This window comes from Trichosurus vulpecula, chromosome 2 (genome assembly GCF_011100635.1).
Source record: "Trichosurus vulpecula isolate mTriVul1 chromosome 2, mTriVul1.pri, whole genome shotgun sequence".
NCBI lineage: Eukaryota > Metazoa > Chordata > Mammalia > Diprotodontia > Phalangeridae > Trichosurus > Trichosurus vulpecula.
Window position 1 is genome coordinate 18746218 of NC_050574.1, and position 22749 is coordinate 18768966.

Genomic DNA, 22749 nt, shown 5'->3' on the forward strand with positions numbered 1-22749 from the left:
GGCACAGTGGGCAGAGACCCTGGGGTCAGAAGGACCCGAGTTCAAATCTGGCCTCCGATGCTTATTTGCTGTGTGACCCTGTGCAAGTCACTTCACCCTCTTTGCCTTGGTTCTTCCATCTGCTAAATGAGCTGGAGAAGGAAATGGCAAACCACTCTGGTGCCTTTGCTAAGAACACCCCGAATGGATTCACAGTCAGACATCACGTACACAACAAATTATTAATTATACACGTGAAATCGTGCAAAAGATGCGATGCAGGTATTTCTGATCCAAGGCTGACTGCTATGCTGCATGACCTTGAAACAGATGGACCACCTCGGGGAAGGACAGAGGACAGGCTCAAAGATGGAGAGCAGGAAGGCACCTTGTTAAGACACATCTCAGGGGCCTTCCCAGCCCTTGCCAGGGCTGACTCCTCTCAGGACACTGGGAGGCTGGCTCACCAAAGCCTCCCACAATGGCCAATCCCCTTGCAATGGTGTCAGCCATGTGGCGGAGTCCCAGCTTCGGAGGCAAAAGAGAATGCCTGAATAGGGGTGGACTTTGAAACAGGTCAAGGAGGAGATGGCCAAAAGCAGGAGGCAAGGCTGGGAACTTACGGACATCTTAGTCCAAAGTCTTGGAAAAGCTCAGTTATTGTGATGCATTTTCTTAAAAGGGAAAAAAATTCCAAACAAATTACAATGAAATTGGATCAAATGTAAGAAAAACTGACCAGTCAGGGATTATGGGTAATAACCTGCATCCCAGGCTAGAGAACCATTAGGTGTCAGGGGTAGAGTAACAAGGGACTCCCACGATCTTCCCCAGTGGACCCTGAGAAGGTAAGGAAAAAGCCGGCAGATCCTGACGTTGTTCAAAGTTTTGGAGTCTGAGGAGCCCGGTTCCAGTTCGGATTCATTTCCTGGCTGCGTGACCTTGGGCAAACTACTTAACCTCTATGGTGCTGTCTGCTCCTCTTTAAGTGATGGGCCCTTCAGCCCGAGATCTGGCCTTCTCTGACTCTGAGACAAGGCATGCACAAGGGGCACGAGGGCGCCACACAGCAGCTTGGGATTCATCCCAGGGCAGGGCTGGACGGCATTGGGAGGATCCTTTCCCCCAACTCCACGGCTGGCCTAGATGATGATTGAGCTCCCAGGACTCGGTAGTCCTGAAAGGAGACTATTTAAGAGGCTGGAGACAAAACTATAAACATGATGGAGCTTTTATTAAAAGGTAAAATATGGGTCGTTCCCCTGTGTAAGACAGACAAGGATTCCAATTTGGTCAGATTCTACCACAGCCTTTTCCAACCACGACGCATGGGCTTCTGCCCTCCAGGAGCCTGTTCCCTGCCTTGATGGATCCTGCTCCCAGAGCAGGGCCGCTGGTCAGAGCTATTGTTCCCATGATCCATTTCTAGGCAGTTCTAAGAAGCAAGGGCAGAGGGCAGGAGAGGGGCCTCCACAGAGTCAGCAAACAGACTCCAATAGTCCTCCCCAGAGGGGAGGGCTCTTACAACAATTTATTTTCAGAGCCCTGGGCAGAAGCAAATGCAGTGCGAGCTGAGGAGGTGGCAGGAATGTCCCAGGTCTACGGAATTCCGACAGCAGACAGTCTGGTTAGGCATTGTAAGACGAGGAGGATACGCTGCCACCATGGCCCGTCCAGTTGGTGTGGATGAAGTGTCCTGGCTTGGCTAAGAGTTCATAGGTGTGAGCCCCAAAGTAATCCCTCTGAGCCTAGAAAAGAAAAATAAGTTGGGTACACAGTCACCCTTCCCCAACACCAATCCCAGGCCTTGTGCCACCTGCCCGGCCAGGCCAATGCTTGATGCCTGCCCAAGAACATACCTGGATCAGGTTGGCAGGCAGCATCTCATGTCTGTACCCATCGTAAAAGGACAGCGCGGTGGTGAAGCAGGGCATGGGGATGCCAGCCTGCACACCGGTGCTGATCGCCCGCCGCCATGAGTCCTGGACATGAAACACAAAGCAAAGGTTTGAATACAAGAAATCTGGCTCATGCTAAACTACAGCCACTCCCAGGGCTGGGGATGTCAGAGCTTTGGAACCAATCCCCAGAATGCGCCCCATTGGGCACAGCTCACACATGGCCTCTTGCTGGTGCACACACCTGGCAGTTCTGCACGGCGGTCTTAAAGAAATCATCCAGGAGAAGGTTCTGGAGCTGGGGGTTCCGGTCAAAGGCATCTTTTATCTTCCCCAAGAAGACACTGAGAAAAGAAGGGAGAGGCCAGCAGGTAAACCAGGGCCCTGTGCCCAGGGAGGTGAAAAGTCCCATTTTCCACCTCTCCAGAGCGTGGAAAAATGGAACACTGCCATGTGTGCACGAATCAAGGTCAGGGCCACGGACCAGCTGACAGTGGATCTTAGCTGTGTCTCATTCTCGGCGGCCACGAGCCACATGGAGGCTGGCAGCGCAGACTGTCCAGTCAAGCAGCCCATGCTCAAACATGGAAAAGAGCAAACACTCTCTGGGTACAGAGCTAGCCATCACTCTCAAACCTCTCTGGAGCGATTTCTTTCTTTTTAAATCAAGTCTGACCAGTGTTTTTGTTTACATTCCTGTCATCTACACACACGCAGGCACCTCTCCCAACCACCTGCTCCTCGGAACAAAGGAAAGCAGTCAGGCAAAATGGAATGACCAGCCAGCTGCCATATCTGCTGGTGTATGCACCGTTCACACCTGTTGTCCCTCACCTCTCTACCCAAAGGAGGAAGGTGCATCTCTGTATCTCTTCTCTGCGGCCAAGACAACGTCACAATTCACTTGTAGTCATTTTTAAAAAACTTTTATGATTTGGGGAAAAACCCAGTTTCTCAGAAGAGCTCCAGGACTGTGTGGCTGCTGCCAAGGACTGAGCACAGCGAGCAGATGGGCAGGACCCGCAGCTTCTGAGCACCACTGAACACTAACACCCTAGAGGTGGGGATGGATGCCGCCGGGCTCAGATGGAGAGAGCTGATCCACTGTTCATGGCACCAACCTGTTGTGAAGCCAGGGAACCGCTCTCACCTGCGGATGATGCAGCCTCCCCTCCACATGAGGGCAATGCCACCATAATTGAGCGTCCAGCCGAACTCCTTGGCTGCCTGACGCAGGAGCATAAATCCTTGTGTGTAAGAGATAATCTTGGAGGCGTAGAGGGCCTGAGGAGAGACACAAAGACTCAGGCCAGGCTCTAAAAGCAGAGGTGGGATTGTGGGTCAGACACAAGTGAGACCACATGGCCCCTGAGGGTTCTGGGATTTCTGTGGCTCCTGGGATTTCTGTGGCTCCTTCTGATTTCAGAAACTGAGCAGAAGGGCAGAGAACCCCACGAGCACTAGCTGGACCAGCTCCGAAGATCAGAGACCTTACAGATTGGGAAACTGAGGCCCAGAGAGAATCCACTCACTACGGTCCTATGGGTAGCAGAGCCCCTGACTCCAAATCCAGCTTTCTACTGCACCAAGCTGACCTCTTAAGTTCCTCCCAGATCTAACACTCTATAATTCCACAGTGGATGGATCTAGGAGACCTGGGTTAGAATCCTGCCTCTGGCGCTTTGCCACAATACTTTGGGCGTGTCACCGTCACCTCACTCTTGGACCTCAGTCTCCTCATCTCTAAGGTCCCTCTGGCTTATGTCCTGCCATCCCGTTCTCGGTCAGCACAATGGCCTTTCTGAGATGGTCAGAGGACAGGAAAATTGTAAACCCCAATTCAAGGGGCCACTTGACCGAGCAGCACGTCCTGTGCAGTCTGACCCCTGTGTCTTCAGCACATTTCCTGTGCCATCCTCACTGCCTGGACGGGATAAAGAACTGCTGACCAACCCCTCCTCAGACCCACCTTTCGAATGTCCTCCAGGAATGATTTCTTGTCACCCCCAAACTTAGTCTTCGGGGGGCCTACCAACTTCTTGCTGGCTTGGATCCGTTCGTCCTTCAGAGATGATAGACATCGCGCAAAGACAGCTTCTCCTAGAGCAAAGCAAGGGAAAGAGATTGAATAACCCAGAGGAGAGAGACTGCTCCTGGGGCAGGGGTGGGCACTAGCAGCTGACAGGAGGAGAACACGGGCCTCAGCTGAGATCACTCTATCTGTGATGGGTAATCTCTGACAAGTAAACCCCACTTTCCAGACTAAGTAAAGGTCATTATCAGTGCAGATCAACAGAAAATTCCAGGGCTGTTACATGGAAAACAAGAAGCAGGTGTAAGCTCCTTGTCACCTTTGCATCCGCAATTCCCCTGGCACAGGGAAGTCCCTGTACCCATGCAGGCTGGCACCTTCTCTCAAACTCTTAGATGGAGGGATCTTCACCTGATTTGGGTCATGGGCCCCTCTAGCAGCTAAGTGAAGCCTATGGATCTCTTCTCAGAAGAATGTTTTTAAAAGCATTAGATACACAGAATTACAAAGGAAACTAATTATACTGGAATAGTTTTCAAGACATTAGGAAAAAAAAAAACCAAGTTCACAGACCCCAGGTTAGGAGCCTGTGTTAGAGAACTAAAAACAAAGCCCATGGGCCCCATGGAGCTGGTAACACTCCTGGACCAGATTAAAATGTAATTGGGAAACATTTAACAAAATACATGAAAATACAGTAACACGCAGATAATATTACATTTTAAAGCTAAGTCAGTATGTGGCCCACAGAGAACCTTAGGTTGAGTTAGTGGCTCCTGTTTCTGAGTCTGGCATCATTTGACCTCACGGTTAAGTGACTGGTTCAGGGTCACACAGCCAATGTTTTGGCAGGACTCGAACCCAGGTCTACCTGACTCGGAGGTGGGTTCATTGTCTACTACTCCATCCTGCCTCTCAAACTGCCTATTATTCAGCTTTAGTAACCTGTGCTGGACTCTGAGTGACCCTTTGATTCAAAGAGTTTTATGGGACATATACCATTCACTCCGGCTCTTCTATTCTCTGCTGGCATTTGGGAACAATCAAGTGACTTCTCTGTTTCCTCATCTATGAAATGGAGAGCCTGGAGCGTCTTGAAATCCTTCCTGCGAGTGAAATCCAATCTAATCCCTCCCCTACTGTGTGTAACACACTGTCCTAGGCACTGGAGGTGAGCCTTGAAGAAGTCAAGGATTTCTCATTTTTTCCCTCTTACAAAAAAAATTGTTACCTTCTTCCCTGTCTGCTTTTTCCTCCCAGAGAGCCATACAATGTAACAAAAATTTTTTTTAAAGAAAAAACAGAAAAGAAAGAAAAACTGATCGATCCATAAAAAGACCCCTAGTCATATATACAATGTTCTGTGGACTCTATTCCCTTCCCCACCCGGCCCTGCAAAGGAGTAGGGGGATGTGTCTTCTCTTATTTCTTCCCTAGGGCCGGGAAGCCAACGGAGATAGAGTGAAAGTGCATTTGTGGCTTCTGAGAAAGCCTGGGCAAATACATGGGGGCAGAGATGGGAGGTCCAGTTTGGGGACCGGCAAATGAGCTCTGGCCCACTCATTCATTCACTGAATAGAGATACTGAGCAAATACTCTGTGGAAGAGCCTCAAAGCACCTGCCATGTTCTGCACAGAAGAGCCCCCACCCTGAGTTCTGCAGATTCTATCACAGCTGGACCCCACCAAGGGCCCCCCACACTGCCTATGCAGGATGACTTAGCATTTGTGCAGCAAGATGTGTAAAGGCACCTGGTGCAACAGGACCAGAGGAGCCCACACCCTGGGTGTTACATAAGGGCCTGGGGAAGCCTTCACTTCCTCACTGGCTCAGGGAGCCAGAGGCTGCACCTAAGCCTTTCTCGCCCTCGCCCAATGACACTGCAAAAACAAGAAAGCCCTCTAAAGCTGCCTCTGAGCAGGGCAGTGCTCTTGTGTATCAAATCAGGGACATCAGGGACCAGCAAAGAGCTTCCTAGGAACCTCCCTCCCCTCCCAATCTCTCTGGGTTTGGCTGAAAAGCAGCCAGCTTCCTTGCATGCAGGGTTGGTCTCCAGCCTCACAAGGAAACTACAAACAGGGTGGGGCATGATTCAATCTGAAAACACAAGGGAGGGAGGAGAAAAGAGGAGAAAAACCAAATTTTAACCTCTTGCTAGAAGAGGGAAAACTTCATAGATGATCAGAGTTGAAAAAAGACTTAAATCCTTCATTCTTAAGACAAACATCAGCCTTGGATTGGGCAGGTGGCTGATGGAGGGGCTAATGCCTTCATGTCAGGACGACCGAGGCTCAGATCCTGCCTGTGACAATGGCCATGGATTCCTTCTCTCCACACATAAAGCTGCCAGCCAGCCTGCTCAGGTTCTCACCCCCTCCAGCTTGGCCCCAAAGGGCTGCCAAAGCACAGGTCTCACCAGGTCCTTTTCTCCTTTACATAAACATCAGTGGCCCCCCACTATCTCCAGGACCAAACGCAAAATCCTCAGTTTGGCATTCCAAGTCCTTCCTCCCCTGGTCCCTTCCCACCTTGGCGCTCTCCTCTCCACACACGCTACCCTAGCCTCCTTGTAGGCCATCTCCATCTCCTGTGGCCTGGCCTCTGCATTTAAGGTCTGCCATGCCAATGTGCAGGCCCCTCCTCTCTGCTTTGGTTCCACTGGCTTCCTTGAGGGCTCAGCTCAAAGTCCACCATCTGCAGGAGGCTTCTCCCAGCCTCCTAGCTACCAGTGTCTTCCCCTTTGAGATTACCTCTCATTTACTCGGCATATATTTTGTACATTCATGGGGATTTATATGCCGTCTTCCCCACTAGAAGGTAAGCACCTTGACGGCAGGAAACAAATGTCTTTTTGTGTATCCCCAGTGTCTGGCACAGAGCAGGCACTTAACAAACGCTTGTGGACTGTGTGACCACAGCTCTCACTTCACCTGACTGGCCCTCAGTTCCCTCACCTACTCAACAGGGGTCTGAAGGGAGGGGGTGTATGGGAAGGACTCTGAGATAGCTGAACCAACGCTGATTATTAACCTTCGCCTCATGGCACAGCTCCACAGTTCCTATTCCAAGGCCTTCTCCACTTCCAACAGCATTAGGAAGGTATGGATCTGGAGGGTGGGGTCTCTAGTGTCAGGCGCACCATTACAAGCTAGACAGGGTCTCAGAGGCTGCCTCTTCCAATGCCTTCATTTTACAAATAAGGAAATTCAGACCCAGCAAAGGGAAGTAAGTGCTCCAGGTGCAACGGGTGGGAAGGCCCAGAACTCAGATCTGAACTCGGAGCCTCCCCAGTCAGTGTTCTCCTTCCAGATGATGCCGCCATCTAAAACTATTCCAAGGATAAACCAAGACAGAGGACGTGCCTGACCCCACGGATAGAGAAGAAAGGGGCCAAAGCAAGAGCAAACAGCAGAGTTTCCTTTTTGGTTTTTTTAAACGGACACCTAGTTTTTGATGATGCCGTGTGTCCTGAGAGCTCACAGCTGGCATTCTTTTCCATACTGGACAAATACCTGTTTAAAAACTTTTGTTTTTATTTGTTTATCAGACACAGTAGGTGTCCAATAAACATTAATGGGATGACGACCATGCATCTCTAGATTTAGCACTGGAAGGGCCTTGTCCAGCTTCTGTTTTATGAATAAGAAAAGCGAGAAGGTTCATCAAAGTTAGACAAAAGCTTGAAAGAAAATCCCCTGGCTCTCTAAACTCCCTAAGTTCCCTCAATAGGCCAACAGGGTCAGAATGGGGGGAAGGGACCTGGGGGAAAGAAAGGTGGTTCGAGTCGTGGAGGGGCACCGGCCATTACCGATGAGGGTGACGGGGACCCCGTACTCCAGCGCGGAGATGGCCGTCCACTTCCCAGTGCCCTTCTGGCCGGCGCTATCCCTGATCTTTGGTAGCAGGTGCTGACCATCGCTATCTTGGAACTTAAGGATGTTGGCTGTGATTTCAATTAGGAAGGAGTCCAGCTCGGTCTTATTCCATTCTTCAAATACCTAAGTACAGAATGTGGGAAGAAAGGAAACGATAAAGATGAGGATGAGAGCAACAGGCATCCTGCGGCCGGCCTTCCTGACCATGAGCCGGATGCCCTGCTTTCACTTTTAGAACCTGCTGGACCCCCCGCCAGCAGCCACAACAGCCAGAATGAGAGCCGGCAAGGACGAGGAAGACAAATCCGGAAAAGTTTTATGAAATGATGCAAAGTGAGAAAAGAATGAACTGGAAAACAGACTAATGATGATCACGCACACCAAGGTAGCGGATGGAGCACCAGACTTGGGAGAGAGGCAGACCTGGGTGCCAATGCTACCCTGGACACCTCTAAGCTGCGTGACCCTGGGCAGGTCACCTGACCCGAGCCTTATTTTTTCCCCACACACGTAGTGGCCATGATATCTAAAGGGGTGACCTCACAGAACTACTCTAGGGATCAAATGAGATAATCTTTGTGAGATGCTTTGCAAACCTTAAAGCGCCACACAAATGTTCTTTATTAAGTATTCACTGTGTGCCAGGCATCCAGAATACAAAGAAAGTCAGAAACAGCCCGTCTTCAAGGGGCTCCCACTGCAGGGGGAGAGACAACATGTATAAATCAGGACGTGTGATGTAAATACAGAGTGGACGGAAGATAAGGAGAGCCCTGGTAAAAGTAAGGAGACAGCCAGCCTATGAATCAGGAAGAGCTGAGTTCAAATTCTACCTCTGACCCATGCCAGCCGGGTGACTCTGGATAAGTCCTTTGACCTCTTAGTGTCTCGAGCAACTTCTAAAGACTCCTAAGTTACAAACAAGTTTCTAACTGGCACCAGCAGAGAGGGCTTCACCCCAAGAAATGCCCACCAGTGGCATCACAAGTCCAAACCAAATATAAGAGGAAAAGAGAATGAGAATGAATGGACAAAGAAGGCTGATGGGACTTTCCCAATCCCTCATCAGAGAGAAACTTCTCATGACAAAGGAAAAGAATTAACCAAAAAACCTTGAGAGAGTAACCACAGATTTCGACTCCCAGGAGCCAAGATGGTGGAGTAAGTGTAAGTCACTCTTACCTCCCCTACTGACCTGGAAGAACCCAGACAATATTGCCCCAGGAAAAGTCTTGAAATAGTGGAACCAGCGGAAAGATGAGCTGCAGCAGTCCTGTAGCTCAGGAGACCAGGGGGACTAAGGGAAAGGTCCCTGTGGCTGTGTCTGAAGGAGACCAGGACAGGACGGGAGGCTTCCCAGCAAACCAGCAGGAGATCCTGAGCCCCAGGGTAGTGGAGCAGGCAAGCGCCAACACACACACCAGGCACATGCCAGCCAGCACTACCAGCTCCAGCTCAGCACCAAGCGAGCTACCCACCTTCAGCTGCCAGCACCCAAAACCAGTAACCAGGCCCCTAGCCCCCAGCACAAGAAGCCTGGGACAGTGCCCCCTGTGCCCCAGAAGCAGAGATCAACTTTAAAAGCCAGAAAAACGGCAAACAACATGGACAAAAAGCAACAAAGAAAACAATGACCACAGAGGAGCAGCTTAGGGACAGGAAAGACCAGAACACAAACCAAGAGAGGACAGCACTGTCAACATACCCACATCAGAAACCTCAAAGGGGAAGGTGAACCGGCCTCAATCCCAAAAAACCTTGGAAGAGCTCAAGAAGGATTTTAAAAGTCAAATAAGAGACACAGAAGAAAAATCGAACACTTCCTTTAAAATACAATCAACAAAATGGAAAAAGAGTGTGCTGAAGAGAACGACTCCCCAAAAAGCAAAACTGGTCAAATCGAAAAGGAGGTACAAAGCTAACTGAAGAAAGCAATTCGTTAAAAATCAGAATTGGGCAAGTGGAAGCTAATGACTGTGAGACATCAAGAACCAAACAAAATCAAAAGAACGAAAAAAGAGAAAACGTAAAATATCTCATCGCAAAAACAACTGACCTGGAAAATAGATTCAGAAGAGGTAACCTAAGAATTACCGGTCTACCTGAAAGCCATGAGCAAAAAAAGACCCTGGACAGCGTCTCTCAAGAAACCATCAAGGAAAACTGCGCTGAGGCTCTAGAACCAGAGGATAAAATAGTCATGGAGAGAATCCACCCATCACCTCCTGAAAGAGAGCGACCGCAACAGACAACATAGCCAACATTCTGACTCAATGTTCCCTTGCCTCTCTGCCACAATGGAGGCATGTAAAACGTTTGGTGTTTTTACAACAAAAGCATGAAAAAGTGGTTATTAAACACTTACTAGGCAGAGCAATGCGCTAAACGCTGGTGGGACAAGGAGAAAAGATAGTTCCTGCTTTCAAGGAGCTGATGTTCTAATGGGGGAGACAATATGCCAGAGAGAGAGAGAAGAAAGAAATGAGCAGAAATGTATTTTCATGAACCACTCTCCTCCTGTACAGCCCCCAGCCGTGTGGCGAGCACAGGGCCGGGCTCCAGACTCACCTTGGCCATCTCACCGTGCTCCATGCCCAGGATGTCTTTCATCAGGTGGTAAGCCTCACAAATCAGCTGCATGTCTCCATATTCTATCCCATTGTGCACCATCTTGACAAAGTGGCCAGCACCTTCATCTCCCACCTATCAGAAAGAGCAAGCGCCAGAAGGCCGTGAGAGAGGCTGCTGGAACACCAAAGCAAGCCGACGCTGGTCCCCTTCCAGCAGTGAGCTTCCCTGAAGGCCCCTTGCCCCTTAAGGACAGACCTGAATTAAACACAGCTAGCAGGAAAAAGCCAGGCTCTTGCTGAGTCCACTTCCCCATCCTTAGCCCCCTAGGTTTCATGCTAAAAGAAGCCCTGAGAAAAGGACCTACTACACAAAAACATTCATAGTGGCTCTTTTTGTGGTGGCTAAGACTTGGAAATTGAGAGGTTGCCCATCAATGGGTGGATGGCTGAACAAGGTGTGGTATATGATTGTGATGGAATGTTACTGTGCTATAAAACATGACAAGCAGGATGATTTCAGAAAAACCTGGACAGACTCACACACTGTACACAGTAACACCAACACTGTGCCATGATCAAGTATGAATGACTCTGCTATTCTCAGCAATATGATGGCCCAAGATAATCCCAAGGACTAAGGATGAAGCATGCTATCCACCTCCAGAGAGAGAGCTGATATTGTTTGGAGAGAGACTGAAACTGACTATTTTTCGCTTTCGTTCTTTTTCTTTTATTCAAGTCTTCTTGTACAAAATGACTAGTATGGAAATGTTTTACATGACTATGTAAGTATAACCTGTATCTGCTTGCTTACTGTCTCAGGAAGGCAGGGATAGAATTTGGAACTCTAAACTTAAAAAAAAAGTTAGAAAATTGTTTTTAACCTGTAATTGAGGGGAAATACAAACACAAATATACATACATACATATATGTGTGTATATATTTTACACACACACACACACACACACACACATACACGAATAAATACAAGAAGGCCACAAAGCTTAGTGTAGCATTAATCCTTTGTGACTTAGTGACACAGACTCAAGGGTCCCTCCCTCAGGGCAGGTCTTTACAGCTCAGGATCGCTGAGACTTCTCTGGATTTCCCTTTGCATCATTTTTATAAGCTGCATCCCCAGGTGACAAAAAAAGTCCCATTTTCCTGGGGCTGCCCCTTCCTGGATAAGAGTTTCCCCACAAGTCAAAGCTGAAGAGATCTCAATGATATTTGACACAGGCTAACATGATCAGAGATAGCATTGTCTAGTGGGAAGAGCTCTGAGGGTCAGAGGGTCAGGGTTCAAAGCCACTTACTACTTGTATGACTTTGGGCAAGTCCCTTAAGATCATACTGAGAGTGGGAAGAGACGTGAGAGGTCATCTAGTTTAAGGCAGCCCCCCTGCCCTTTTATAGTTGGGGAGATCTGAGGCCCAGAGAGGCTCAGGGACTTGTGTGATCCCACATAGTCAACAGAACTGGGATCTGAACACCTTAGGTGGTGCAGTGGACAGAGTGCGCAGCTGCTGTCAGCAAGGCCTGAGTTCGAATCAAGCCTCAGACGCTTGTAACTCTGGCCAAGTCACTTCACCTCTGTCTGTAAAACGAGGGTAATACCGGCGCCTTGCTCCCAAATGAGGCACTTGTAAAGTCCTTTGCAAACCTTTAAGCGTTATACAAATGCTAGCCATGGCCATTATTAGTAGTGTAGAGCCAGCGGTCTTTGTACCAGTCCTCCAACCATTGCCCCTCTCCAGGCCATCTGTAAAGTGAGGGGGTTGAACGTGATCATCTCTGAGGCCCTGCTCTCCTGCACTGTCCCAAGTCGAATCCAGGAGAAGGCACTGCAGCTGCTCTCTCTCCGAAGTGGCCCACAGCCCAGTATAAAGGCTTCCATGACGAGCCAGCACAGGACGGCTGACTCGAGACTCATCTGAGGACCACGGCCTCCCAGCCTCTCCCCAATGTTTCACTTAGCCCAAGGGCTGCTCAGCAGTGAAACAGAAAGGGCAGCTTTATCGCAGGGGAATGAGACAATGAAGTTAGCAGGAGTGGCCAGGCCCAGCCCAGGAAGGCTGCCCTCCACCCCGCCCCAGTGCAGACTCAGATTCCTGCTTCATCTCCAACAATGACAGCTCTCTGGGACCAAGCTGGCCTTCTATCCTAGAACATGGAGTGGGACATCGGAGAGAAGTTAAGGCACATTTTAACCGCAACACAGGGAAGCACTAAAGTGCAGCGGAAAGAAAACTTAGAAACTGAGGATCTGGGTTCAAATCCTAGTTCTGCCATTTATAACCCTTGAGATTTTGGAAAAGTCATCTGAGTCCTCCAGTCCTCAGCTTCCTAAGGAGCTAAGAGCTCTAGATCCTATAACTGCGGTGGAATGGGAAGAAACCTGGAACCAGAATCTAGGTGCTTGGTTTCCAAGGCTGGTTGTGCTGCTTACAATTGGGGTGACCCAAGGGAAAGTCAATGAAGCCCCCCTCCCCTACCCCACAGACCTCAGCCTCATTTGCACACTGTCTCTGAGGTCCCCTCCAGCTCAAGATCAATGGTCAGATGACGGCCTGGAGCTACCTGTCTCATCTGACCATGGACCAAAGAAAGTCCAGGGTACAGGAGGTCCAGGCTTTTCCATCTCCGCCCAAAGCCCTGTGGACATCCTGGATCTCGGGGGGTCTGTTTAACCCACTTCTTTCTCCTGAGATTACCCACAGGTGGACTCCTGCCCTGGTAGTTATCAGCTACAGCAACAACCTATGGCGTGTGAGACCACAAAGCTGACCACGGGACCCCGAGAACCTGCCATGTTGTAGGAATGCTCCAGGTGGCTCTGCTGTCCTCTCTGGCGGCCCCTCCCTCCCCAGGCCCAGCTCCAAGGGCACAACCCAGTACTTGCCCAATCACAGCAGGGTTCCCCAGTGCCCACTTTGGCAGCTATGCTTTGGAAGATCGTCTTGATGTGGGGCCTGTGGAGAGGAACACGGTCAGCTCAGCAATCAGGAAGAGAGGGGCCAAGGTTTCCACCCAACACTCCATGGTCCCAAGAATAAACTCTCTTCCTTCTAATGGGGAGAGATGATCCCCCATTTAAGTAACAATTTCCAAGACAATCCCAGAAACCAAAAAGTGCTCTCCAGTTACTTGCTAAATAGGCCCCTCTTTCGGCTCTCAGGGGACCACAGACAGCAGTCAAAAAGAGGGTGGGGCAGAGTAAGTGGAGAATCACTTTAAAAGCTAAAAGTGAGATCTTGATTCCAAAGAATCAGAACTCCCCAATGGGAGAAATCCCTCGCAGTTGTTAACACTCCCCCTTCTTCAACCAAAAGTATTTGTAATATTTACTTTTTGTTCCAGATCCACTTATCTCTGGCTGTATCATTTCCCCAGATAGAGTATGAGCTCCCTGAGGGTGACACTGCTTCATTTTAGCCTTTGGAATCCCAGGGCCCAACAGAGAGCAATGCCTGTGACACTGGGGCACCTAAATATGAGGTACTGTGGCTATCCTAACACAGGACTATGAAGAATTCAGAGAAGAATGGAAAGATACACGAACTGATACAAGGTGAAGTCAGCAGGGTCAGGAAGACTCAGATTTGCAAAAGAATTTAAAAGTCCCTTTGTCAACCAGTCAGCTCTCACCTCTCACCTGCCTTTTGGGAGTGTAAAAAGTAATTCTAACTCCCTTTGGTTTGTCATTCCTAGTTCAAAGCCCAACCGCGGGGTGGCCCAACTCAAATCCTTCAAAGCTGAGATGGTATTTTAATCTGAACAAGAACTCAGCAATGAAAGTCTGGGTAAAGGGTAAGGGCTGTCCCAACTATGTAGAAATTCAAGGTAGAGTGTGCATGCGTGTGTGTGTGTGTGTGTAAGTAACAAATTTTTATTGATATCTTTTGTTTTTACATCACCTATTTTCTTCCCGAATCCTTCTCCCTCCCAGAAAATCATTCCTTACAATTTTTTTTTGAGGGGATGACAGATAAACTGTTATTCAGAGGAGAAAAATGTAGATGGCTACCCTTTTATCCTTCTCTCCCCAGGTGGGCAAAAGTCACCATTTTGAGACTATTGTATTTTAAATTTATTAATCTGTCAGCTGTTAACAGTGGGCTACTTGGGGACTTCATCTGACCACTCCTGAGGGAGGCCCAGTGATGACTCATTCAAGTCAACAAATATTTATTAAGCTCCCACTGTGTGCAAAGCACATGTCCAGGTACTAAAGATGCAAAGTTAAAAATGCAAACTGTCCCTGTCCTCCAGGGGCAAGACGGGCCTGGTCTGAGGCAAATCACTGAGTCTGGAAGGAGATGAGCAGTAAATGCGTAAGGCGAAAAGTTCACACTGCTCGGCCCCTCAACTTCAGTACCTTTCCCCAAATCTTTCCCATAAGTCTTTGCTGCAATTTCCCCAGAAGCACTGTGAGAAAAGTGAATGCGAGGGCCATGAGCAGGGCAGGCAGCTCGATGTGGGAGGACAAGCTTCCTCAAAGTTACCCCTGACACTGGGACAGTTAGAGGAGCCTGCTGAGCCCTGGTAATACGCACATTCCATCCTTTAACCCTGGGGACTCAAACTCTTGGAGAGAACAAGGTTACCTGTCTATAGCTCCCTCACAAAGGATGCTTCCTTTGCTATTTTCTCCTCCTCTGTTCCGTCTCTGTCTTCTGTATCTGGCTGCCTCTTTTTTTCTGGAGTCTCAGTGGTGATGTTTTCCCTCAGACTAATTTTTATACATAATAAAATCATTTGCAATTTTCCATTTTGACTCCCCCCCCTTCCCCTTCTCCCCCCACCTTCTTCCAAAGCTCTATGACACTCAGATTTTTTTTCTTAGACTTATCCCTGACCCTCCATTCCCACCAGCCTTTTTCAAAGGTTTCTCCTCCTTTCCCCTTTATTTGTCCAGAATTATTCATTCAGCAAATGTATAGTAAGAACCTATGATGTGCCAAGACTGTGCTGGGTACGGGGAAGGAGGTGGGGTATGACAAAAACAGGAATGGGCACCGGCCTCTCTCCCTCTAGGAATCTCACAGTCCAGGAGGAGATAAGGAAGGCAGGATGTTGCAGTGGAGAGCAGCTGGCAGCTGCACCCACCCTGGCACTCACTCAAGCAGGAGTTCCAAGCCTGCTCTTTGGAAATGAGCGTCTCTAACCCCGGGTTTGCAGAGATACAGAGTGCCTGAGCAGACAAAGGCCCAGGGAGGCCTTTCTGGCAGAGGGGCAGCAAAGCTGTGTGGGTTGGGTACTCCTGGGTCAGGAGATTCCTCTGTCCTCCAAGGATCCCTACTGCTTTCAAGGCCAATCTGCCATGTCTCTTTCTTTTGGAAATAAAATGTGACACAACAAGTCCCTCCCAATTTCTCCCACTGTATATGCATCAGATCTAGGGCTTGTACAGCTAAAAAGGCAGGGGCCATCCCCCAGACTGTCGTGGGCTGGCACTCAAGGGTCCAGGGCAGGCTGTATCTTTTCAGTCTATTTTCAGTTTTAGCCTCATTTAGGGAGGGAATGTGGAACTGACAGACACATGATGTCAAAGCAGAGAACCAGCTAGCCGAAGAAGAGCATCTCCACATCCTGAACCCTCCCTGCTCCTTGCTCCCTCATTCACACCACAAGTTCAGACTTCTCCAGAACTGGTGGGGACGGATTAAGCACCTCCTATGTGCTTGAGATCACTAGACTCACCAGGCTTCTTTGTTCCCTCCAGGCATGAGAGACGGCCCATAGCGGGCCCCATCCTCTCCACCACTCACACCACTTCCCACAAACAAGATGCCTTTGGCCTTGAGGTCTTGGCATCGCCTCTGACAGGGAGAGAAAAGGAGTTCCATTACATATCAAATAAAATCCTCTTTCTATAAAAGGACAGGGGTGAGGGGCAGGGAAGAGAAGGAGAGAAGGATCCTTCCCTCTCTTCCCCCTAGCTCTATCATAAAGGGATCTAAGAGCCATGAAATGATCTGGAAATGCACAAAGAGAAGGACAGTCAGGCTTTGGAAGAGGCCTGTGGGGGGAGGGGCTTCAGTGAAATAGGCAACCTCATACTGAATGTCACCTATTAATGTTACTATTGGGGGAGGCTCGCTCCACAGGACTCCTCAGCAAAATAAACCCATTTCTCCAAACAAATGAAGCTAGTAGAGAAGCCTCAGTAGAGGGTAAATCAAGCCCCCTCCTCTCAGCAGGGAAGGGCAGAATCCAGGGTAGTGAGGCTACTACATCTCTGTATCAGGTTTTTTTGCTTGACTATTTTTCTGTCACAACAGCAGGTTCAAGTGGAGAGGGGCAATGGGGGATGACTGGGGTGCACAAATAAAATGCATCAATAAACCGTTGTTAAAAAAAAAAGTAAAATGTTACTGCAAAGACATTAACAAAAGTAAAACTAGAAACCTCCAAAACCAGTTCTGAAATCCAAACAGCATTCCGAGAGGCGGTCAGTGCTGGCACCCAAGTCCCAAGTCATCCTGGGTCAGAGCAGGGGAGCTCCTTCCCAGACAACAAATCGAATGTGAATGCAATCACATCCTCGGCCCTACTCTCAAACCTTGGGCTTTCGACAAAGGAGAGAAAATACTTACTGTGGTATCTCTGTACTCTGAATTCCCCCCATCGATGATGATGTCGCCAGCTTCCAATAAGGGCACCTGCAAGGTGACACATGCGTTAAAAGGAACATCTGCCTCCCCAGGAAAACCCAATGCATCCCAGGAGCCTCTGCGGCCTGAGATGTTCAAGGCAGCTTATTACAATAGCCAAACAAGGGAGCCCTCGCAGAACCACATGCCTGTTAGGGGCGAGAGAGAATGAAACAAAAGTCTGGTTTTTAAAACTTACAAACCAAATCCACCGAGCCCCTAAAATCTATCCACAGACCCCAGGTTAAGAATTCCTGGTCCAGAATCTCTCAACTGCCAGGCCAGCATTCTTTCCACACAACTATTCTGCCTCCTTAATCATCTAAAACAGAGACAACAAATGTATGTGAACGGCACAAGGCCCACGATACTCCTGAAGATGGCCCAAACCTGATTAAAATGCCACTAAGAAATTTAACAAAATAAATAAAAATACAACAAAACACAGGTAATATTACATTTTGAAATGAAGTCTCCATGAGGCCTGCAGGGATGCTTATGTACAGCTTTGTGGCTCCTGTTTCTATTCTGATTCTGATTCTATTCTGATTAAAACCATTAGGAGGCAGGAAAAAGCTGAGAGTAGGATACCTACTATGTGCAAAATGCTATGCTAGGCCCTCAGGGAGGGCAGAGAAGGCGGCTGCACAGATAACTGCATGGTACAGCATCACAAAACAAGCACGTTACATTAGAGAGGGACAAAATAAAGGTCCCAGGGCAGAATTCTGGTCATTCGTTACCAAGGAGGGCCAGAGAGGGTGGGGAAAGCCTGGAGAAAGCTGTGGGGTCTGAACAGAAGCTCCCTCTGCCCCCAACCCCAGGTAGAAATGGACACAACCTTTTTTTTTCTTAATAGGTCCATAATGTCCCCTAATTCTTTCCCACTCATGGCATGATCCCACAGAAGGAAGGCAACTGAGGCCTACCTCTTTTACTGGCATTTACTGGGGAAGTCCCAGAACATTGGATGTGGAAGACCTCAGAGCCCACCTGGTCGGGTCCAAAGTTCCCCTCTCCAGAACAAGTGGTCATTAGAGGTGGATGGAGGAAGGAGATGCTGAGGGGCCAAAGCGGACCCTAAACCTCCTGCCGGTGCTGGGCTTTCTGATGGGGGCACTCACAGGTAGTAGGGTTTTCCCTGAGCCCTCTGCTAACCAACACCATCCCCTCTGGACCCTGAAGGTCAGGAAAGGAAGAAACTGAGGTTGATTGGGGGGAAGCCGGAGTGTCCACATGCTCCAGGCTGGTAGAAGGGAAGTGTAGCAATAATAAACTTTAGCAGCTCCCAGAATTTTTGAAGAGTCTTGGGGTAGAAGGGCCCCAGCCATCTCCAACTTCCCCAGGGCACCCGCCCCCTTCTCCAAAATTATTTAACTCTCCTCCATTTCCAGCCATGTCAACCAAACTGCCAAGGCCCGTCACTGAGATCTCTGGCAGCCTGGAAGATGCAGGTTCCTTGCAAAGGAGACAAATAATATAAAATGTCCTTTTCCCTGCCCTCTTCCCAAGGAAGTAGAATGACTGGTGTAACTTAAGGCCCAGGTGTCCAACAAATGGCTCACCTAAAAATGGTTCACAGCCTGCCTAGTCTCAACTGCCCAGCCCAATACCATTCAGTCCATCTGAGAAGAGTCTCATACACGTTGGGCCCCTTCTAGTGACCCATTCCTTACAAATTTGCCAGGTTTTTCTCCCTCTAAATGTCATGCCTGCTTAAGTATCACCATTCCATCATTGGTGGGGCTGGAAGGGAAGCCTTGGCCACCCTGCCCAACCTCCTCCTTTTATATTGGCGGCAGTGGAAGCCCCGGAGAAGGCAGGGAACAGTCGGGAAAGGACCCAGGTTCAGATCCAAGCTCTTCCATTTGCTACTGTGTGCCCTCGGGCACATCCTAACTTCCCTCATCTCAGACTCAGCTTCTTCAACTGTGATGGTGGGGGAGGGGGTCAGCCGAGACGCCCTGAGATGACCCCCCCCCATGCCCCTGCCAGCTCTGGGTCTGATACGAAAGGAAGTTACTGGCTCCCAGTAGACTCCAAATCCAGGGGGCCGCCTTCCAAGAATGAGAGCTCTCTGACAGCAGAGGGCCTGCTTCCCTATTTGTCCTCCAACACCCAGAATTTAACCCAGCACCTGGCATGCCAGAGGCTCTTTGGAATGCCTTCTGAAGACCTTTCATTTCGATTCCCCGAGCACTTTCCCTGTTACGTTATTTGAGCCTTACATTATTAACCCCATTTTACAGAGGAAGAAACTGAGGCTGAGAGGCACTGAGTGATGTGCCCAGGGGTACACGGCTGGTAAGTGCCTGACAGTAAAGCTCACAGGTCAGTGCTGCTTCCTCTGGAGGGCTCATTATTAATAATAAAATGAGGTAATTATTTGAGGTTTACTGATTTGAGGGAACTCCAAGAAGCAGTTTTTAAGTTTTGGTGCTAAGTCTAAAAAAGGCAGGCAGTGTAATCATTCCATAAGGAGATAATAACCACATCTGTTAAACCCTTTGAGTCTGTCACAGATAAAGCTCACACAAAAGAGCCCTCATGTTACTATTATTAAAGTTAATGAGGTGTTTCTCAGTCATCTAAATTGTACACCTAGGGAATTCCTACAGGGAAGTGTGGGCGTGGCTTAATTAGTGGTAATCAACATTAGGATAGCTTAGGTCAGGACAGCCCAGTCCACTTCTGGTCTGTCTAAGAATCTAAGCAGGTTCATTTGGAGAAAAGGCTGGGGGTCTGGGCAGAAGAGACAGAAAACTAGGGGAGGGGAGCATTAGCTGACAGCAGAGCAAGCCTCACCAGTTTCACAATGAAATCATCGACAGCCTGGCCAGCCTTGACAAGCAGGATGATCCGACGAGGTTTCTTCAGCTTGGCAACCATTTCCTCCAGGGAGCTAGCTCCAACCACCTTAGTCCCCTTTGCCTCGTTGGCCAAAAAATCATCAACTTTGGAGACCGTTCTATTAAAAGCACACACCTGCAAGGGAGGAAATTTGACTTGGGGGTCTGCCATGAATTAAGACTCAGAACCTAAGGTAGGTACAAACCAGTTCCAAACAGAGTATCTCAGATTCACACAGAGCTACAGTTCCAAGGCCACTTAGTCCAGGATTAAGTTAACTGCAGCACCCTGGCTTAGATAAGTCTGCTCTCTATCTGGCTACCAGGGAATCATTTTTCTTGAGCCCTCTCCAGAGTGAGGGCACTGTCCTGCCTAATTTGTCACTCCGATATTCTCCCAGCCTCAGACTTTAGCGTACAAGCTCTGAAAGACTCATTCAACAAAACTACAATCCTTCATGATTTCCCAAGAGCTGGTCCTCCTACAAAAGAGCATCGGTAGTTTTTCTCTCTTTTATGGAACAACTTGGGATGTAGTGAAGAATAAGATCTTCCACACCTGAGTGTCTGATCATGCTCGGCTCCTCCTGCTCATGGACACACCAACCCACCAGAATACTCACCACAAAGCCATGGTCATTCATGTTTAAAATTAGGTTCTGGCCCATGACAGCCAGTCCAATCAGGGCAATATCGGCTCTGGAAAAAGGGGAGAAAGACCAGAGAGAAGTGTGTCAAAAGAGATAACCCACTCCCAAGTGAGGAACCCTCACTTTCCGGATGCTGCTAGTAAGGGCATCCCGGTGGACCTGACACATAATCAGTATGGGTATTCCCTCTAACATACAGGAGGAAATTCAGCCATCTCTGCCCACCCTGTGTGCCTCTGGTCAATGTCCACCCTTAAGTTTTCCTAGTTTACAGTCAATTTCCTACCTTTACCATTCATAACTGGGCATAACTGTCTTTTTTAGGGAAATTCTTCCCTGCATCCACTGCCACCCCAACAGTCTCACTGTAGCCAATTAACCTAAAAAAATAGGTTGACCCAATATAATAAGTACTTAAGTTACATGTTGTAGAAAATCTCAGCAGGTATTCTGGTTTTGTTCTTTGTTTTTTTAAAAATTTTATCTGTCCCTACTTTGTGTCCCCCAAAACCGGGGCAAGGAGCAGATTTTTATCTAGCCCAGGGCTCTGAAATCTGTAGGCTCAGGCTGTGTTTGATTAGGAGCAGGGAGTGGGCTGCCATCCCTCAGAGGGCAAGCCTTAGCTCCAAAACGAACTAGCTGAGTGACCAGCGCAAGGTTCTTAAGCAGCCTCAGTCTCCTTTTCTGTAAAATGGGTGGCAACAAGTTCTAGGGATGCGGCGCTTTTAAGGCTTATAAAGCGTTTTCCTTGAAACAGCCCTTAGAGGCGGGTACTACGGGTCTTCTCAGCACCCCTATTTTAAAGACGAGGAAACCGCGGCTTCGGCAAGCTAAGTGACTGCCTGCCCCAAGGCCACCCGTTCGGGAAGTGTCGGGTCCAAACTTCAAATCCGGGTCCCCGGGGGCGATTCTAACAGACTAGATCATAACTGTCTACCTCAAGTCTTAAGGGGCTGCCCAGAAATGCACGGGGTTGCTGGGGGTGGGGCCTCAACGTTCTCATCTTTAGAATAGCCAGGTTGGGGCTAAAATCTTGATCTCTAATGTCCCTTCCCCCTCTAAGATTCTCGGACAGCCCCCTCCCCTCCGCCCAGGCTCCCCCAGTCCCTTGGGGGTGGGGTCCTCCTCCTCCCTGGGGAGGAGAGGAGGTGGAGAAAAAGAGGCGGAGAAAGGAAAAGGAAGGGAAGAGGGAGGGGAGGAAAAAAGGGGAAGGAGAGAAGAGAGAGAAGGGGGGAGGGGGAGGGGCTCCCACCCCCCTCCCCGACCTCAGGGCCCCAGCCCCCATCAGGTGGGTGGGCACGTGGGGAGCACCCCCCCCCAGAGGAGGAAGAGTGAGGGCTCAGAGCAGGTGAGGGGTCGGGGCTGGCTCGGTTCGGGCACTCACTGGGCCATGGCGGCGGACAGAACGGGCCGGGCAGGGCAGGAGGGGCAAGGCAAGGCCGGAGCGGCTACAAGACGAGCACTCCCGCTCCAGGTTCAGCCTCGGAATCAGCCGGCCTAGGCTGGGCTCGCTCACTTTGGCGTCTGCGCTCCCCTCCCCCCGTCACGCTGGCCAATCAGAGGGCAGGGGCCGGGGAGGCGCTGCCGCGCCATTGGTTCGCCCTGGCGCCTGCTAGACCTTCTGAGAGCGAGCGGCCCCGCCCCCGGGCCTGAGGCAGCTCAGTGGAAAGCCGATGATATCGATCGTTTAAAGAGCCCCTCCTTTGGCCCCGTGGGAGTGCTCGTTCTTTCTTGGAATCCTAGTGGGTCCGGGCTGTGGGTGGACTGGGCTGGAAGTCAATTTTCCAGCCCGGGGACGATCCCTTGAAAGCCCAGGAGTTTACACTGAGAATAAGGACACTTCCCGGTCCTGGACCGGGAGCAGGGAAAAATGCATTCTAGTTGGGGTTGCCCCACATAGTCCCTGGTTGAACTCTGGTGAGTCACCCAAGCTCCCGGGGTCATGCCACCTCGTCTGCCAAGTGCTCCTCCTTAGGGGAGGTGGTACGCATGAGCTAGATAAAGTCTGCAGAGCAGGAGGCCCCAAAGCAGTCTGTAAACACCGGGTGTTATGAGGAGCCAGTGCCAGAGAACAGATAGCATCACCCGGGAGGAGGGATTCCTCACACCTGGGCTGCCCGGCGCTTTGCTGCCTTCCTTTTCTTGCCAGCCTCTCAGCACTTGCCTCCTTTCCACCTCTTTTGCACCTCGATTTACTCAGCAAAAGCCTTCCTGAGCAGTAAATTAAATTGTGATTAA

At 49.5% G+C, this 22749-nt stretch overlaps 1 protein-coding gene across 1 annotated transcript; it reads right to left on the reverse strand.

The window, feature by feature from the left end:
- Positions 1 to 1192: 1192 nt before the first annotated feature.
- Positions 1193 to 22037, reverse strand: PGD (phosphogluconate dehydrogenase). Its single transcript, XM_036747924.1, has 13 exons — positions 21896 to 22037; positions 20485 to 20560; positions 19818 to 19997; positions 16956 to 17021; positions 16060 to 16178; positions 13259 to 13328; positions 10354 to 10488; positions 7719 to 7908; positions 3847 to 3977; positions 3028 to 3161; positions 2122 to 2221; positions 1839 to 1961; positions 1193 to 1727 (listed from the first exon to the last, which is right to left on the reverse strand). The coding sequence occupies exons 1-13, from the start codon at positions 21901 to 21903 to the stop codon at positions 1608 to 1610; spliced, it is 1452 nt and encodes a 483-aa protein (XP_036603819.1). The 5' UTR covers positions 21904 to 22037; the 3' UTR covers positions 1193 to 1607.
- Positions 22038 to 22749: the final 712 nt, after the last annotated feature.

Excerpts from the sequence above, each read along its gene's own strand:
- PGD (XM_036747924.1), bottom strand. Across the intron at positions 13,329-16,059 it reads GGAGGGAACAAAGAAGCCTG|GCCCCACATCAAGACGATCT; the intron begins GTGAGTCTAGTG and ends TCCTCTCCACAG. Across the intron at positions 2,222-3,027 it reads GGAGGCTGCATCATCCGCAG|TGTCTTCTTGGGGAAGATAA; the intron begins GTGAGAGCGGTT and ends TTCTTTTCTCAG.